The 18,789-nt window shown below is 36.3% G+C and overlaps 1 protein-coding gene across 3 annotated transcripts in view; it reads left to right on the top strand.

Moving 5' to 3' along the window:
* The window catches only part of Foxn2 (forkhead box N2), a 65,103-nt gene extending 46,631 nt beyond the window's left edge, over nucleotides 1–18,472 (top strand). For all 3 annotated transcript variants that reach the window (XM_063228968.1, XM_063228972.1, XM_003473078.5), the window contains exons 3-6: nucleotides 623–717; nucleotides 3,206–3,270; nucleotides 12,491–12,559; nucleotides 14,054–18,472. In XM_063228968.1, the coding sequence (XP_063085038.1) occupies nucleotides 623–717; nucleotides 3,206–3,270; nucleotides 12,491–12,559; nucleotides 14,054–14,577 (753 nt within the window). In that variant the 3' untranslated portion in view covers nucleotides 14,578–18,472. The remainder of the gene's footprint in view (nucleotides 1–622; nucleotides 718–3,205; nucleotides 3,271–12,490; nucleotides 12,560–14,053) is intronic.
* Nucleotides 18,473–18,789: the final 317 nt, after the last annotated feature.

Genomic DNA, 18,789 nt, shown 5'->3' with positions numbered 1-18,789 from the left:
GTCATTTTCTGTAAAAACTATAACACAATTTTCAGAGATAAAAAGTCTGGCTAGTAGACTAAATTGAAAAATTTTAGAAAGTAGAAGCACTGTGGAGATGACATTAACTCTTATATAGGATTTCAGACAAGCAGAAATGAGTGGGGGAAGAGGAAGCAAATACATTTTATTGGTTCTTTTGTAGTGGGGAAGGAGCAAACCAGGGACTGGCACATACTGTGCAAATGTTCTGCCACTGAGCTATATCCCCAGCGATACAGAAGCATCATATAAAACTTGATGTCAGTGAGTGTAAACCTCGGTACTCTCATGAGCAAGTAGAAATTTTACACATCACATGTTAGTTACCGTCATGCCTAGCAAGCTCATTTCAGTTTTGGTATAGTACTCAAAAGATACTGGAGGGTTTTCCCCAGCATTTATTAAAAACATTCGCATTCTATATGTATAAAAGTTTAGGTTGCTGGGTGTGGTGGCTCATCCCTGTAATCCCAGCACTTAGACTAAAGCAGGAAGATTGAGACCAACCTGGGTACAAAGTGAGTTCAAGGCCAGCCTGAACTACAAAATGTCTTTAAAAAACAAAGTTCCAGGTTACTAATTCTTGTGCATTTTGCTTTAGGTAAATGGAAAAGGTTCTTTGTGGTGTGTTGATCCAGAATATAAACCCAATCTCATGCAGGCACTGAAGAAACAACCTTTTTCCTCTCCACAAAGGTAAGGATTTGCCATGTATCTGTCCCCAGTGATCTAGATTTATGTGTGAGATGGAGCAACTTAGTGTTGTAGGTCTGAAGTTGTTTTAATTGTATAGAGAAGTATTTTAGCTCACTTTAGCTTAAGGTGTGTTTACTTACGGTTTAATTTGTATTAAAACCAAGATACTGGGCAGTTGAAACTTAAACCCTGAGCCAGGTGCTGCAGTACGCTGCAGTCATCCCAGCACTCCAGAGGCCAGGGCAAAGGGATGGCAAGGTTGGGGCCAGCTTGGTGTGACGTTTTCATAGAGTAAAAACGGCTGAAAATGTAGCTCGATACTAGAACACTTGCTTGGCACGAGCCCCTTGTGGACACACACACACACACACATACACACACTTTAGTCTTTACAGTGTATTATTTAAAAAGTTACAATTTCAATTACCAAAAAGTTAAATTTTAAAAATGATTTGCGGTACTAACGCTATGACTCCTTAAGTCATGGGAATTTTGTTTGTTTAGACGTTAGAGGCTACTGATAGCGTCCAGTGTTGCCTAGAGCTCAAGAGCTCTCCTGCATCAGCCTCCTCAGTGCTGGGATTATACACATGGGCCATCACCAGGGCTGTCTGACTTATTTAAAAATTTTACATGAGATGATGAATGGTATAAGATTTTTATATGTATTCTGTATTTACATTTATTTTGTAAGTTTTTGTCTTTCATTAATATTAAGTATGTTCATGTCTAAAGTTTCAGCTGGCAAGTAAAATAATGCTTTGAAGTCTTTTTGGTTTCTTTCTGGTAAATGTTATTATAGTATATATTCCTAAAACTTTGCTTGGCTCTTATTTTTAAACCCAATAGTTTCTTTTCATTTTCTAGCTTTCTCATTTTAAGTTAAATCTAAAAATTATGTGACCTCCTTACATTTGATTTAGTTTTCTTTTCCTAAGTGGTCTAAATCTTTAAAAATTCCTATTATAGCCATTCATTTGAGTTGAAAATGCCAAATTTTATTAAGATAACTTTTTTTTTTTGGTGATGCTGAGGATTGAATCCAGAATCTGTGCATGCAAAGCAAGAGCCCTACCACTGAGCCACACCTCAGCATCCCTCTTTTAAGATAATTTTAACTTGTTTTCTGTTACTTGTTTTTGAAAAATATAGCTGGGCCTGGTGCCACATGCCTCTAAATCCCAGCACTTGGGAGGCTGAGGCAGGAAGGTTGCTGTGAATTCAAGGCCAGGAAGAAGACTGTCTTTAAAAAAAACAAAAGTAGAAAAGAAAAGAACAAAGAAAAAATAAAGTGAGCTATTTCAGACATATTCAGAAGAGAAAATTGCAATTAACTTTCAACTGCAACAGTTATCAACGTTTCATGCAGTACTTTGTTTGAATTCTGTCCCCTTTTGGCACAGTTCTGGGGTTCATACCCAGAGCCTCTTCACTGAACTACATATCCCTTTATTATGAGAAAAAGTTTTGTCTAAGATGCTAAATTGCCTGGGCCGGGCTCTAACTTGTCCATCCTGCCTCAGCCTCCCCTGGAATTACAGGCATCTGAGTTCTTGTTATTAGAGAGCTTGTAAAGGACAAGTTGTAGCTGGTGTACAGTTAAAAAAACACAACAAACAAAAGACTGGGAAAGCTAAAGTTGAAATGTCAGTGGTATATATGACTGATAGCTAATTGAGAGCGTAAGTTGTTACCTTATTTGAAGATTAAATAGATCGTTGAAAATGAAACTACTGGGTGATTTCTCTTTGTGAAATGAAACTAAGATATTATCAGACTTAATGTCCTCATTTGGGAATTCTTGGTACTTATGAGGTGTTCTACTGAATAATAATTTAGAAATAACAGAAAGTTCTGTTTATGTTCACTTGTTTAATTTGGTTTGTTGTTTTGGTTTTTTGTGCTTTTAAGAGAAGGTCTCATGTATAGTTGAGCCTGACCTTCAACTTGCTTCAGCTTTCAGGGTGCAGGAATTACCACCGGCCTCACCCTGTTAGTTTTTCTTCTGTTTTTGTTTTTTGCCTTTTTGACACAAGTTCTTGCTATGCAGTTCAGGCTGGTCTTGAACTCACTTTGTGTCTCCAGCTGGCCTCGAACTCACAGCAATCCTCCCGCCTCAGCTTCCTGAGTGCTGGGATTCAAGGTTTGCACCACCATGCCTGGCTCTGTTCTAGGTATTTTAAGTGCGCTATTCTTACTTACTTAACAACCCTGTATGAGAGATTTAATTATTCCTATTTTACAGAGGAAGAAACTAGGAGATTAATTATTTTGTGTAGGACTGTCCAAATAATTACGATTTAGTCGTTGCCCTTGTGCACTTTCTGCTTTAGCAGACTCTCCCTAAACTGAGTATTATTAGCAAAGAAAACAAGATAAAAATAGTTTGTATTTTCAGTGGCACAGATTAGTTGTATTTGTGACTAAGTTCTACAAAAGTGAAATAAAGATGTTTTAAGCACATTTGTCTTTTCTGTTCATTTTTCAGTGGTTCTTTATCACCTCACTACTTAAGCTCTGTTCTCAAGCAAAACCAGGTACAAACCCTCAAAGGTATGTGTGAAGATTAGTCTTTTAAATCATAAACAGGTTTAATTGTAGGATTTTTGTTTAATTTTTCCTGTTATAAATTATACATTAGTTGTAGAAGACTTGAAATAAAATAGTTATCAGAAGAAAAGTGAGTCACCCCATTCTACTGTCAGCATTTTGATACAAGTTTATGCCACGTGTGTAATTCTGTGTTTGCACATATACATGCACATGCCTACGTGTACACACACAGGGATTGTTTCCAATAGCCCAGGCCCTTGAGCATGCCAGGCAAGCGCTCTGCCCTTGAAGTGCATTTCCAACCGTATTCTGTTTTTGTTTTTATTTTGATATAGGTTCTTGCTAAATTGTCCGAGCTTGACTTGAATTTGCATTATCCTCTTAAGTTGCTGGGATTATAGGCCAGTGCCACCATGCTTGGCTTCACTTACTTTTATTATTTCCTTGAAAATAGCATCTGATTTCTTAGTGATACTATCTGGTCCATGACTTTGTATTTGTAAAATGATTGGAGACATGGAGAAAGGTATCCGAATCACAATAATGTTTCAAGACATGAATCAAAAAAAAAGCTGAGTTAAGTAGCTATAAGAGACTTACATATTATATTATTTTTGTTTCCTGTCCTGAAAAGCATACAATATTTTTTCGCTGAAGAAATTTGCCATCTATTAGACTAAAATATAGTTTAAAATATTTCTAAGTTAACTGAAGAACCATAGTTTAGGAAGCTAATAAATTGATGTTGACAGAAATTTTTTCATGATTTTTTTTTTTTTTTTTTGAGACAGGGTCATAGTCTGTAGTTTAAGCTGATCTCAACAAGAGATCCTCCTGCCTCAGCTTTCTGAGTGCTGAGATTACAGGTATGTGTTACCACACCCAGCTTTTCATGCCTTTTTTTTAAAAAAAAGAATAAAACCAAGGATAATAAAACAGAAAAACCAATAAAATAAAATAGTATAAATGATACAGGACTTAAAAAACGTCATGAAATCAGCATAGTTACCATAATACCTTTTATTGCCTTCAAAATAACTTCAGATACCTTCAGACATAGTAAACATCGAACAGAATAGAATAGAAACAATAAAAACTAAACAATGAATGCAATAAAGGTCTTCAAAATAAGCTAGTAGTGAATCCAAAGTGGCTACCGTTAATATATCTTACTGTCTTTTAAATAGCTGTTCATGCCATCAGATTTAACATAAAGCAAAAGAGAATAAAACTCAACCCAAGAAAACAATGAAAATGAGATAGTTTCCAGGTGGAGATCAATCAGGACAACAGTGGTGTTGTTGGCGTACATTGCGCATTGCCATCCCCAAACCAGTCACCCAGAGCACAAGACATCTGCATTCAGTTGTCCAAATAGTACCAGCGCAGACCTTTCTTTTCAGTAAACTCAGAGGATCAGTAGTATAACTATCTTTAACTATAATCGTTGGACCTGACCTAAAGTGAAAAGCAATGTGTTGAAGCTGGGCATGGTAGCACACACCTGTAATCCCACACCTGGGAGGCTGTGGCAGGAGGATCACTGTGAGTTTAGGCCAGTTGCACTATACAGTGAAACGTTGTTTTTTTTTTTAAAAAAAAAGGCAATGGGTTGATGTTTGTAGAGAGAGAAAGAGTGTGAAAAAGCATTTGGAGAACTCTGCAAAACAAGTCTCTAGGGAACGGGATAATGTTCTGCCTTAACAAAGGCAGGTACACTAAATTTTTCTGTTTCTGCGTGGGTAAGCGTGGTTTCTCTTTGCATCTAGGTATTGCTGAAACGCCATGTTTTTATTGCCTCAGTAACTTGTGACTCACTCTTTGTGGATTCTCAAGTTTAATTAAATTAAAATCTCTTCTTGCACTAATTTTATTCCATCCAAATCTGGCTTCTTCCTCTGGGAAGGAGACAATTCCACAGATCTGTCCTGCTAGTTGCAGCCATGGTATTTCATAACTGGAGCATAGGTACTACTTCTTCATCTGATAACTTACATATTATACAGTATCTCTCTATTGCTAACACCTTCCTTCTTCCATCCGTTATACTCAGGAGCTTTGCTTAATCATAATTAACGAGATGGGCAAGGAGATTGGGATTTCAGGTTAAAACAACTGCAGGTCTGTTCTAGAATAGCATACAAAATTCTCATGTTTTAAGGAGAAAAATATGAGACCACCAAAAAATTTAAACAAATTTATGTTCAATTATATTATTCAATTGTACAATTCAATTATATTATTTTAGGATACATTTATAAACTGAGAAACTTAGCTTCTATATTTTTATTATTTGTAGAGAAAAGTGTGAAGAACACTAAGCAGATTAAATATCCATCAGAAGTAATTTTTTTTCTTTTTTGGGGTACTGGAAATGAATTTAAGATCTCACACTTGCCAGGCAGGCACTGCGCCACTGAGCTAAATCCCCAGCCCAAATTAGTGAGTTGTGCTATCTTTCCAGCACTGGAGCAGATGCTTTGCACTGTGCAGAGAGGCTGAGGCCCTGCCTTCAAGGAACAGTTCAATTGAAGAAGTATGGAAAATTAAGGTTAACGAGGGGCGTAAAAGGACTCAGAGAAAGAAGTGTGATGTTGGAGCTGGACTTCAAAAGCCGAGAATATACTAAACACCCAGAGGACAGGTTGGTGAAGAGCAGGCAGAGCACAGAATGCTGGCAAGAGACGAAGTTGGCAGTCGCTAGAGGTCTGTCTGGTGGGTTGACGAGCAGGACTGAAGCCTGGGCCAGTGCTGGCGAACCTCACAGTGTCTGTTGATACGCGCGGCCCACTGCGGCACGGATGCTGTAGGTCTGGCCTAGGCAGACAGAGGGCAGGCAGATGTGGTTACAGGGCGCGGGCAAAGGGAAGGAGGCGAGGTTGGAGCCACGCTTACTCAGCCCAGTAAGGAGTCTGAGCTTGTTTCTCTAAGGGTAGCTTAGTAAGCATATAGTTGCTTATTCAGTGTGTGTATCTCCTCATTCAGTCCTTACTGCAGTCATTGGAGGTATTATCACCTGTTTTTCACAAATAGGGAAACTGAACTTTGGAGAAATTAAGCAACCCAAAGTACACAGCTAGTAAATGGCCTGAATACTGTAATTAGGTCACAGTTAGTTCTGTGTTTTATATAGATTACTTATATGCACTTTGTAAAATCACCTTTTCTAATCATTATATTAGAGGTACAATTAGGCAGATTAAGGATTAATAGCAGAGAACTGCAGAAACCAGTATCACCCAAACCAGTGCAGCAGTTTGTTTAAAGTGCAACTGTCTCCTGCTCAGCTTGCTAACTTTGTGTTCCGCTGCCTATGCTGCAGCATTGGATGATGTTAGCAGGAGATACCAGACTTTCATCCTGAAAACACAGCATAACTTCTTGGTCAAAATTCTGATGTGGTGTGTTTAGGAAAAATTCATGTTTAAAACTACTACTCAGCTCTAAGATAATGTTCAAGGCCCTAGTCTGTGAGTAAGCAAAACAGACAAAAATGGAACTCAAATTCCAGTTACTAAATTTTCTCATTTATCCTAAATCACCTAGCATAAATAAATATAAAATTAAGGCAGTTGGCATGCGATGTTAGGGCCTAAGTGTACGTCTAAATTGAAATTTAAGATCATAGATTTTCTTAGGCTATATTTTATTAAAATGAAAGTGAGCCAGCCACCTTGAAGTATTGGCAGTTTAGTAAAATTGTTGTCCTACTCTCCAGAATTACAAGAGTGCATCTTCATTTGGATACTTTGTAAATATGGATGTTAGTTTTGATAGAGGGACAATGAATTTTTTGTGGTTATTACTGCGCTTAAATTTTGATTTAAATTTTGATTCTATGGTTATCATTCTTTAAACATAGAGACTAAGAATGCAATGACAGAAACATTTTTGTTTCACAATCTTTTACTGAGTTAAAACTGGTATCTTGATGTTTTTCTCGATTACTGTTAATCTTGTCCTGGGATCTTGACTAAGGAAAAATAAACCAGGAACTAGAAATGAACAAGTTTGATAGATCTTTATTATTTTTGAACTAATCGCATATTTTGAACTACCAAGGTTTTTGTTCCTGATGACCCAGACATGTTAGATAAAATAGCTAACAATGTTGTTATTTAGGGAGTAGATGCCTTTAAAATAGCGTAAGTACTTTTTCAGTGACAAAATAACTTGAATTGTTTTCAGTGTGACAGTAAACAAATGAGCCTTCAATTTAAATTTAATGCCAAAGCTGATTGGGTTGTACTATAAATAGAATTTGTTTATGGATTCTACCCAGAGGATTTTTGTTGCTTTTGATGCAAGAAGTTCAAGAGTATACTTCGTTCAAATCATTGATAATCGAGTGTTCTTGAATACCACAATGTTTTGAGTCATTTCTTTATTTTACTTACTACTTTCTTTTAATATTGAACTTAAACTTTCATTTAGAGTTAACTGACAAAAGTTAAAAGAAGTGTTTGTTTTCACAGAGTTAATTTCTTTTATTTTTGGACCACAGGATATTGCTGTATAGTTCAGGCTGGCCTGAAACTCACTGTGTGGCCCAGGCTTGCCTCAGACTTGCAGCGTGCTCCTGCCCTGGCCTTTGGAGTGCTAACCTTACCGTGTGCACCACCACTCCTTTTTATTTTGAGACAGGGTTTTCCTAAGTTACTAGTTTGTCCAGGCTGGCTCAGACTTCTGTTCTTCTTCCTCAGCCTCCCAGAGTGCTAGGATTAGATGTATGCAGCACCATGCCCAGCTAGGTATTGTTTCTGTAAAAATAGAATTATAGGAAAAATGCTCAATTATGAAGGCCCTAGTACTGCAAAAAAATTAATTTTTTAAAAAAGAGGCAATACCTAATTTTATCATTTTAAAAACTCAGAATTTGGCAGCCAAGTGATGTGGGATATACCTGTAATCTCAGCATTCAGGAGGCTGAGGCAAGACGATCTCATTCAGACTTGCCATGAGTTTGAAGACAGATGGACGGGGCTCTCTAGTGGGTTCAAGGCTGGCCTGAACTCTCAAAAAAAAATCAAGAACTAATAAAGCAGTGGTGTTCATGTAGGTTTACTAAGACATTTTCAGGATAAGCATCTTAACTAGTTTAATGTACACTTTATGTTTAATAAAATTTTATAGGTGTTTCTTTTATTAGAAATGAATTTCCTGTAATTTGTTCTTCATTATATTTTTCTATTTTAGATTCTCTGCCCTAATACCACCTCCCTCATTTACAAAATTGTAGACAATTTTTTTGACAATGTTAATCTTATATGAAACTAAAATTATTGCTGAGTATGACAACTCACATCTTAATCCCGGCACTGTGGAAGGCTGAGACAGGAGGATCAAAAGTTTGAGCCCAGCCTGGGCCACTTAGCAATTTTGCAAGACTTTGTCCTTAAAAAATGACAAAAGTCACGGAGATGTAGCTCCAAGCAGAGGCCCTGGGCTGAAATCCCAGCAGGGCTTCATTCATGCAGAGAGCAGGAACCCTTCTGCTAGGGCTTTTTCTTAATGCTGTGCACACTGGGCCAAGGCACAGTGGACTTGGACATTCAGCCCACACTGCCCTCCCCTAGCAGTGCCAGCCTTGATAGGGAAGCCCTCTGTGCAAGGTGAGTTGCCCGTCTCCGAGTCATGCAGAGAGGCAATATGCGCTGACAGATGTACTCCTTTTTTCCATAGAGTTTAAAATTCTGAGCACTGTCAAACTGTCTCCTCTCATTCTAAAAGAGAAATTGGAAAAGGCTGTTTTACCTGGCCTCTTGACTGTGACATGTGGGGGCATCATTGATTCAGTCCTTTATACCTAGTGTTCTCTCTGCGTGGAAGGCTGTTCCCTTACCTCACCTCCCTGAGGTTTTAGCTCAGCTCCTCTCTCCCCCTTGAGGACTTCCCTGACCTCTCTATTTAAAATTACTTTAAGATGTACCTATACTGGCTCCCCACAGTGAGTGTAGTTATGTACTGCAAACATGGAATAATAAAAATTAAAAAAAAAAACTTAAAAAAGTAAAGTTTTAGCCACATGTCGGGCGCTCCCCCTTTCTCTTTCTTTCCTCCCTTTTCATTTCCTCCCCAGTGCTCATCACTGCCTACCGTGTTTTAATTCTTTGTGTTCTGAGCGGTTAAGGGTTTTCCTGTTGTGTTTTCTGTCACATGTACATTCCCTAGAGTGGTGTTAGTGTCATAGTAGGACATTCAGTGTATTCAATCAATGACAGAACAGAACATTTCCCAACATACTGTCATTCCCCACTTCCAAAATTCTTGGATCCTCCTGTCTTTGCAGGCATTATGGTGACACAAGAAATAAGATACAGTCCTGTCCCAAAGAAATGACAGTGTAATTAGGGTGACAATAATGTAGACACACTTTGTTTCATGAGGGCACAGTTTATTCAAGGGAAAAAAAGAGTTGTGTGGGATTGTGTCTGTCTCATAGCAAACTATGAGAGATGGATTAGAACCTGATAATTAGAATCAAAAACAGTAACATTTTCTACCTAAAAGAAGTTTATTGACAAGTAAGGGAGCAAATAAGTCAGTATCATCTTGCCTTCTTTTTAAAATTCATAATAGTTATAATTAGATATTGCAAGTAAATTGGAAATCTATAGAGCAAATTCAGCTTTAAGATACAACTTCATATCTTATTTAAAATTTATTCTTTATATAAAACCTAGTATTTATACACATTTTAAAATTTTATCCCAACTTTCTGTCTTTCTTTCTTTATTTGTAGAGACAAAGGCTTGCCCTCTAATTCAGGCTGTTCTTGAACTCACTATGTAGTCCAGGCTGGCCTTGAACTCATATGTTTTTTTCTTCAGTTAATTATTCAGACTAATACTCTACTAACATGGAGAAAACCTTACAATAGTAGAAATGAGAAACGATGATAACAAGAATAGAATGTACTTCTATCAGCCCTTTAAAGCCTTTTTTCCTTCATGAAATAAACATAATTATGTCTGACCTTGTGAATATTATTTAAATATCTAGGGTTTATAAGCTTGTGAATAATTATAATGGAAACATAATATATTAGTAATATTTTTGTTCCCACAATAATTACTCATTTGTTGCTGGAGGTGGTGGCACGTACCTGTAATCCTAGCATTAAAGAGCCTGAAGCAGGAGGATTGTCATGAGTTTGAGGCCAGCCTGGGCTCCATAGTGAGTTGAAGGCTACCCTAGACTGCATAGTGAGACCCTGCCTCAAAGTAAACAGAAACAAAAACAAATTCAGTTAGCATTTATAGATTGAAATAACCTGAACTACCAGTTTCATACACTTTTTAATTTTTATTTTTATTAGTACATATTTATCTTACATGGTGATTATATTCATCCTGGGAGTTTTGTGTACACGACATGTCTTCGTCATACTTACATCCTCTCCCTCCATTCTTTCCCCTTCTTCTATCTCTTCATCCCCTTCACATTTGCCAAAGACCTATTTCTCTTTTCCCTATTATTGTTTATTTTACTCCTTATTTATACTTCAGGTTTCTCATGTAAGAGAAAGTGTGCAATATTTAAGCTCATTTGTCTGATTTATTCCACTTAACATTGTATCTTAGGATGCATCCATTTTCCTACAAATGACTTAAATGTACCCTTTATAGCAGAGTAATACACATTATACATAAATGCAACATTGTCTTTCTCCATTCACCTGTTGATGGACACATAGGTCCCTTCCAACATTTAGCTGTCATGAGTTGTGCTGCTATAAGCATGGATATCCATGTACCACTGAAATACAACGTCTTTAACTCTTTGGGGAAAATGCCTGGGTGTGGGCTGGGGTGGGGAGAAGTCAAGTCAAACGGAATTTGTACTTTTGTTTCTTGGGGGAACCTCCCTACTGATTTCCATGATGGTGTGCTAGCATACACTTCCATCGCTGATGTAGAAGCGTTCCTTTTTCCATGCAGCCTCACCAGCGTTTACTGTTTGGTGTATTTTTGGATGGTGGCCATTCTTTCCAGAGTAAGATGGAACCTCAGTGATGTTTTACGTTGCATTTCTTTAATGGTCGAGATGTTAAGCATTTTTTATGTGTATTTATTGGCCATCTGTACTTCTGTAGAAACGTGTCTGTTCATTTCAGTTGCCCATTTTTGAGTCTTTGGGGAAGGTCTCATTTGGGGTTTTTTTTTTAGTTTTTTATATATTCTAGATATTAATCCTCTTGTCTGAAGTGTAGCTGGCAAAAATATTTTCCCATTCTGTAGGTTGTCTTTTCATTCTTTTGGTTGCTTCTTTTGCTGTGCAGAAGCTTTTTAATTTGATATATCCCATTGGGTGATTCTTGATGTTGTTTTATTTCTTACGCGTTTTGAGGTTCCGAAGATCTTTGCCTCTGCCTTCAATGTATTTGCATAATATATCAGCAAATTCAGTGTTTCTGTTTTAAAATTTAGATCTTTGATTTATTTTGATCTAATTAGGACAGGGAGAGAGAGATGCATCTAGACTGAGTCTTCTGCATGTGTACATAGAGTCAGTTTTCCCAGCATTGTTTGTTGAAGAATCTGTCTTTCCTCCAGCAGGTTTTTGGCCCTTTTGTCAAAGATCAGATGGCTAAGTATGCCTTCTGCAACTAGCATGTGATTAATGTTGTATTTCTTAACTGCAGATATTCGTAGGATTTTTTTTTTTTTTTTTTTTTTTTTTTGTCTTTTTGAAATAGGGTTTTGTTATGTTACGTAGTTTAGGCTGGCCTTGAGCTCACTTTGTAGCCCCGGCTGGTCTCCAACTCACAGCAGTCCTACTGCCTCAGCCTTCCTAGTGCTGGGATTACAGGTGTGTGCCATCATGCCTGCCTCGCATAGGATATTATTTAAGGTAAAAATGCTGAAAATTAGAATGCTGTATACTTCTAGAAAATTTAGCAGTTTTAAGAATGAACCTTTTGAAATATGCAGCTCAGATGTTCATTTTTCATTATGCATCAGAGAACTTATATTTTCTCTAGTATCTCTCCATTCTTCTACACAATGCTATTCACAAAACTGTCCCATAATTAAATGAGCAGAAGCATACTGCAAAATAATACGTGTGGTGTCATATGATGTTTAACTTATGTCTTTGCCTTTTTCTAAAGTAGGAAAATTACAGCAGAGATCTTAGTGCTGGTCATCTTGGCCTGCATGCGGATCCTTTCACCAGCCTCTTGGAGAACATTAATGTTGCCACTCTTTTCCCTTTTCAGAATCTGATATCGATGCTGCCACTGCAATGATACTTTTAAATACTTCCATAGAACAAGGGATTTTAGAATGTAAGCAATCATGCTTTTCTTTTCAAATAAAATATTGAGTAGCTTTCCAAATATAATTTAGAATGCAGAATGCTTTAAGTGTCATGGTAAGTTATTTTCAGTTAAATTGTTTTAATCTGAATAACAGTTTCTGTTTTATATTTTCATTTATTTATATGAACAGTTGAAAGATTGAAATTAATTGGATTTGTGAGAAATTTGTTTACATTGACCAAGAAATGGATACCATAGCATACTTAGAAAATAAGCTTAAAAGAACTAAAAATGAAAATAAAAGGTATCTGTAAGAAAATATAGGAAAGTATATTTATATGTTAGAACAGGAAAAGCTTCTTTAAAATAGAAAACACAAATTCTATACAGGAAAAAGATGGCTAAATTTACAGTTATGATACAGAAAATACCTTTAGGGAAAGCGCCCCAGGAGGCTGTGGGCTAGCTCGGCGGCAGAGTACTTGCTCAGTGCGTGCATGTGTGTGAGGCCCCAGGTTCTAGCACTACTAAAATAAAGGAAGAAAATAACATGAACACAGTACTGGAGAACTTTTAAAACCATGTATTACAGACAGAAGGTTAGTACTGAGTTTCTGAAAGATTCTGCAAGTAAGAAATTACGCAGTTCAACAGAAAAATTGGCAAGATACTTGAATAAAGGGATCTCAGAAGAAGAAATAAATATGAATGGCACACGTGAAAAGATGAACTACTGTAAAAACTGAAGAAGCGCAAAATGAAACAGTATTGAGATACCTTTTTTTTTAAATCTTGGAGATTATAAAAAATGATGGCTAAGCTGTGTGAAGCAACTGATGCCTGTTTCTGGGAGGCTGAGACAAGAGAATCACAAATTAGATCTCAACCTGGGCAGTTTGACCCCCTAACAAAACCCTGTCTCAAAATTTAAAAAGTGATAACAAATAATAAAATAAAAAGGGCCGAGTATGTACCTCAGTACAAAGCCCCTGGACTCAATCTCCAGTATGTTTTTTAAAAAAGTTTGATAGTATGGGAGTAGGTTTTCTCATTTACTATTGGGTGTTAACTGGTGCAGCCACATTAGAGAGCAATTGAGAATACCACTAATTTAAAATGTATATATCCTCGTACTTAGCAGTTGTATTTCTTGGTATTCTTCCTACAAAAGTATGTGTGTATGTGTGAGGAAAGACAGAGAATTTTCATTGTTGTGTTATGTATAGTAGTAAAAAGTTGACAACAACCTAAATACCAACAAACGGTGAGCTAATCAAAGTGCTATATTCATACTGAGGCATTATTCGTGAGTAGTTCAAAATGATTTACATGTTCCATGGGAAGGTCAAAGCATATTTTTTAAAAGTTCTAAAATGTTTTGGGGTAATGAAAGGAAAAATCATATAAAGCATTATAACCTAAAGCACCTCATGCTCAGGAATGGTAACTAGTTTTCAGTGGTCTGTTTATAAAAACTCTCAAATGCATTTGACCTATTGATGGAAGTTCTGTTTTCCACAGGCGAGAAGCCTCTGCCTCTTAAAACATCATTGCAGAAAAAGAGGAGTTACGGCCATGCATTCAGTCATCCTAGTGCTGTGCGATTACAAGAGAGTGATTCCTTAGCCACCAGCATTGACCCAAAAGAAGATCACAACTACAGCGCCAGCAGCATGGTAGCACAGCGGTGTGCGTCCAGGTCGAGTGTGTCTTCCCTGTCCTCTGTAGAGGAGGTGTATGCGTTCATCCCAAAGAGTAGCCACGCAGGAAGTGATGGCAGTGAAGGGTTTCACAGTGAAGAAGACACAGATGGCGATTATGAAGAGGACCCACTTGGAAACAGTGGCTACGTGGCACAGGCTTGTGCAGATACCTCTCAAAAGGGGCAGCCAGGCAGAAAGATGCGGAAACAGTCATGTCAGGAAATTGACGAGGAGCTCAAGGAGGCCGCTGGATCTCTGCTCCACCTTGCTGGAATTCGTACGTGCCTAGGTTCCCTAATAAGTACTGCAAAAATACAAAACCAAAAGCAGCGGAAAAAATAGAAATAGTGGTTAGTGTGGAATTCTTTTAAAGTGTGGCAATACTCTTCTACTTAACCCTTTCAAGGGGTATCAAAGCCATAATGGACTTCTTTAGTTTTTAGGGTGGAGGAAGGGTGCCAGTTGCTTCTTTCTTTCAAAACATTTTTGATAACTTTTTTTTTTACATTTTTTATTAAATGATTGCTGTTAGGATCATGCCCAATCATAAATATATGATACAAAAACCTAAAAGCATAAGGTTTGTGCTAAGTGTCTCCAAGATTTGGAAATTTTTATGCAAGAAAATCCCCAGGCTCTTAAAGGGAAAACCTCTTCTGTTAATGCATCGAAATGGAAGACTTGGTGACTGTTTACCTCTTTTCGTTTTCCTTCCCACTCTGTAATTAACTGTAGTTACTGATGCAGGTAAAAGTTTTCTTGATATCTTTCTCACTCCTCTGACACACAATCTACATAAGATTAGGGGTTTTTTCCTTATTTTTTGTTTTAAATTTTTTTTTTTGTTGCAGCATGAGCAAAGTCGAATATAAATTGGAAAAGATCCTAGATGTCTAGAAAGTTCCTTTTGCTTAACATAAGTGGAGAATACAACAGAGTTCTAACATTCGGAAAAAGTAGTTTTGGGGGTGTGAGTTCATCTAAGTGCTTTAATTACTATTATGACACAAAAGTATCTTTGAAATGTTTTTATTTAACAGATACTGCATAGCCTTCATTGGGGCCCTTTTATTCCTCCCCCAAGTGCTTTGCAAACATTGTTCCAGTTTTAGCCACTAGCTATCTTTGTTGAATAGAAATTATCCAATAAGAGGATATAGCCATAGACTGTGTAATGGAGTAATACCCATTTTGATACTTTTGCAATAAGAGAACTTTTTATTTGCTTTCTAAGTACACTGCATTCTGGAGTCTTGGAATGGAGTGAATAAAACATTTTCTGTAATTACTACTTATCATAAGCTAAGGTAGGTCATTTAGGAAAAAATTGCTTTCCCAATTTTATATGGGTTATAATTGCTGAATTAACTTTTAAAAGACATAATGAAACTGTAAAGATAAAATACCTTCAGGGATTTAAAAATTAAATCTTACACAGTACTGTTTTAGGAAGCAGTATAGTGCTCATATGTGCCATTAATCCATGAGCAAAGGTTTTATATTCTAAAAGTGCATTGACTAAAGTATTTTAAGTATTTGAACAAAATCTGCTTGTAAGAGACAGTTTTTTTATATCATTTACATAGTTTGACCCTATTATTCAGAAAAAACAAGGGATACTAATGCTACAATTCATCATACATCTCTGTGTTTTTACAGTGATGGGAGCAGCTTTCCAACAGTTCAGTCTTATCTGATGGTGTGTCCTCTGTCACTTACAGACTATGAACCTGTTTTGATTTTTTTCTCATAATTTATATACACATACACACATACATTGTCAGGTTCATTTGCTTTCAGCTGTTTTCATGACAAAACATTTTCATGGAATTTTAAAATGGCTTATTTTAACTGGACAAAGCTGTCAAATGAGAACAAAAGCACCTTTTTCCATAAATGAGACTTTAAACCAAGGTTAATAGCATTGAAGTTCTCTGTTCTGTTTATGTTAACTTTAATTGAATCTGGATGCCACGTTAATAGAATTGGTGCTGTTGAAATTTAATAATTTTTAATTTGTTGATAATGTAGGATGAACTATAAGTAATGGTTTCCTTACAAATGTCTTATTTACAGAAAATAACTAATTCAATCTCTTTTACCATAGACAATGAATAAAAATTGAAAAAATTATTTACCACACTGTGAATAGTAAAGAGATTACAAATAATCAGTTTAATAACAATGTTTTGAAGTTGTTTACCATACCCTCTAGATAGAGCATAGCAGCACACTTCTATGATCTGGTCCCACTTCACCTCGTTCTGCTAGCCTTCTGTACTGCTGTACCTACAGGATCTGTCCATGGGAAAGTCCCTACAAATAAAGGGAAATGATCTAAGATGAGGAGAGAAGGACTTACTCTCAGCTGAAATAAGTATCTTCAAGGTTTTTGTCTCAGTATACATAAAAACCACTTTAATAAATTCTTTGATTTTTCTCTCCCTTTTCATGTACTCTTCCCACAAATTTAAATACTTAAGTTACATTTATCACATGTGAAGAAGTTACCTCTTGTGCACTAAAAGTTAACTGGGAGAAATTACAGTGTTTTACACTTGATTTTTATACAGAATTCAATACATCACTTTTCATTTACTAATATCGATGGCAGTTACTGTCTGTTTTCTTTTCCTTCTTTTTTGTTTGTTTGTTTGCTTGTTCAGTTTTTTGAGACCATCTCACTATGTAGTTCAGGCTGGGCTTGAACTCACTGTGTAGCCCACGCTGGCCTGAAACTTGAGATCTTTCTCCCTCAGCATCCCAAGTGTTGGGATGACAGGTGTGCACCGCCACACCCAGCCCCATGGCAGTTATTTTCGAGAGAACCAAAGTTTTAATGACAGTGCTTTTATGACTTGCATTGAGATGCTGAGCTACTTCTTCAGTTGTGTTGAGATGCAAACATAGCTCGGCATCACCCACTTACAGGAAGTCGTTCTAAGTCCTGTGGACTGGAAACCTATATCCAAGTCTAACAAATTTTGCAGTAATGAAAACAACTTAGGTTAGAGAGGTTACATATTTTCCAGCTTACTTTAAAATCGTAACTTAAGCTGGAAAATAACTTGCCTTACATCAAAATAATACAGATTTTGTTCAACCAGTATCAATTTATAATAGATTTCTAGTAAAACTTTTGTTTTGGCACAGTTAATCTCAATCTTTCATATCCCACATAAAATCAATGTTTCTTGAATATGTATTTTTGGAATTTATTTGTGCAATATATTACTAAAGCAGTTAATATATTTTAAAACCAGAGAGCAAAAATATCTGTATTCATGGAAAAACTACTGGTGGATCACCTCCCTTTTTCTGCCTTTGAGCTTTGCCTGTCCTCATAGCCAGTATGACTGCTTTAACTTAGAGTTCCTGTGTATCACAAAGCTTAGTAGATAGCTATTTTCTTTTGCTAATTTCTGAGGCATTATGTATAAGGTTCATACTAGATAACTAAATATACGTTAGCATTACTCAAAGCTAGAAAAAGTGTTAAGGAGGCAATGTATGTGTTTTGGTAGACCAGGTGGCCCTTCCCAGAAGTTTAAGCAACAGATGTATTCACAAAGCTATAAAACCTATCTTATCTGCTATAGTAACGTAACACCCTTTTATGGGGAGACTATAGTATTTAAGAATTGTTTTGAGATTTTTCTGGTTTACATATTTTATAATTTTTCTTAGTTTCAAATGTGTAATCTTTGATTTAAGGTTTATTCAATGTTAATGATGTAGTCAAGATATTTATTGAAAGGCAAAAATAATAGAGTATTTTAATGTTAAACCTGCCATTTTTCCTTTACATCTAACTGCCAGTGCCATTGTCAAAACTTGTTTTTAAAATTGTTGTACAATTTTATTAAAATGCTTCATTTTCAAGTATTATGTTGCCAACATATAGTGTATAAAAATGTATAATTGCCAATTCACTATAATATTATTTATTTTTAAATGAAAGTATAAGAAGGCTTTCCGATTCAAGAGATGTGTTAAACTGTTCTTTTTTAGCATAGAATAAAAATTGTCCTGGGTTTGAATTGAAACTGCCAGTAGGTGAACAGCCACAGTGAACCACTTCTCAGTTGCCAGTCTTTGCTCGTATTAAAAACAGCTTACGGATGTTTAGTTTTTGTATCTAATCTTTGATTATTAAAATGTTTATAAAGTTTATTTTTACCAAAGAGATGCAATTCATTATGATAAAGTATTGCAGAATAAACTTTGTTTTATAACATTCTCATGGTTTCTCTGTGCCTGGGTGGGATTAGAAGCGGCTGGAGTCGATGTTAGCTGGTTCATACTTCTGTATACTTGCGCTTTCATGTCATCGTTCTCTTACCACGTTGGAATCATGTGCATAAAAAGTTTAATTTAAGAATTTTAAAAAATCTGGTTGGGGGCAGCGGGTTTAGCTCAGGGTTTCAAACACTTGCTTGATTAAGTGCAAGGTCGTGAGTTTGATCTCCAGTACCAAAAAAAAAAAATCTGGTTGTGCAGTTTTTATAATTTTTAGATATGTTAATCATTGATAGCTAAAATACTATTAATTGT

The sequence above is a fragment of the Cavia porcellus genome, unplaced genomic scaffold, assembly GCF_034190915.1.
Source record: "Cavia porcellus strain 051 isolate PalLab524CR breed Dunkin Hartley unplaced genomic scaffold, mCavPor4.1 scaffold_1, whole genome shotgun sequence".
Lineage (NCBI taxonomy): Eukaryota > Metazoa > Chordata > Mammalia > Rodentia > Caviidae > Cavia > Cavia porcellus.
This window is presented reverse-complemented; position numbering and strand designations above follow the sequence as displayed.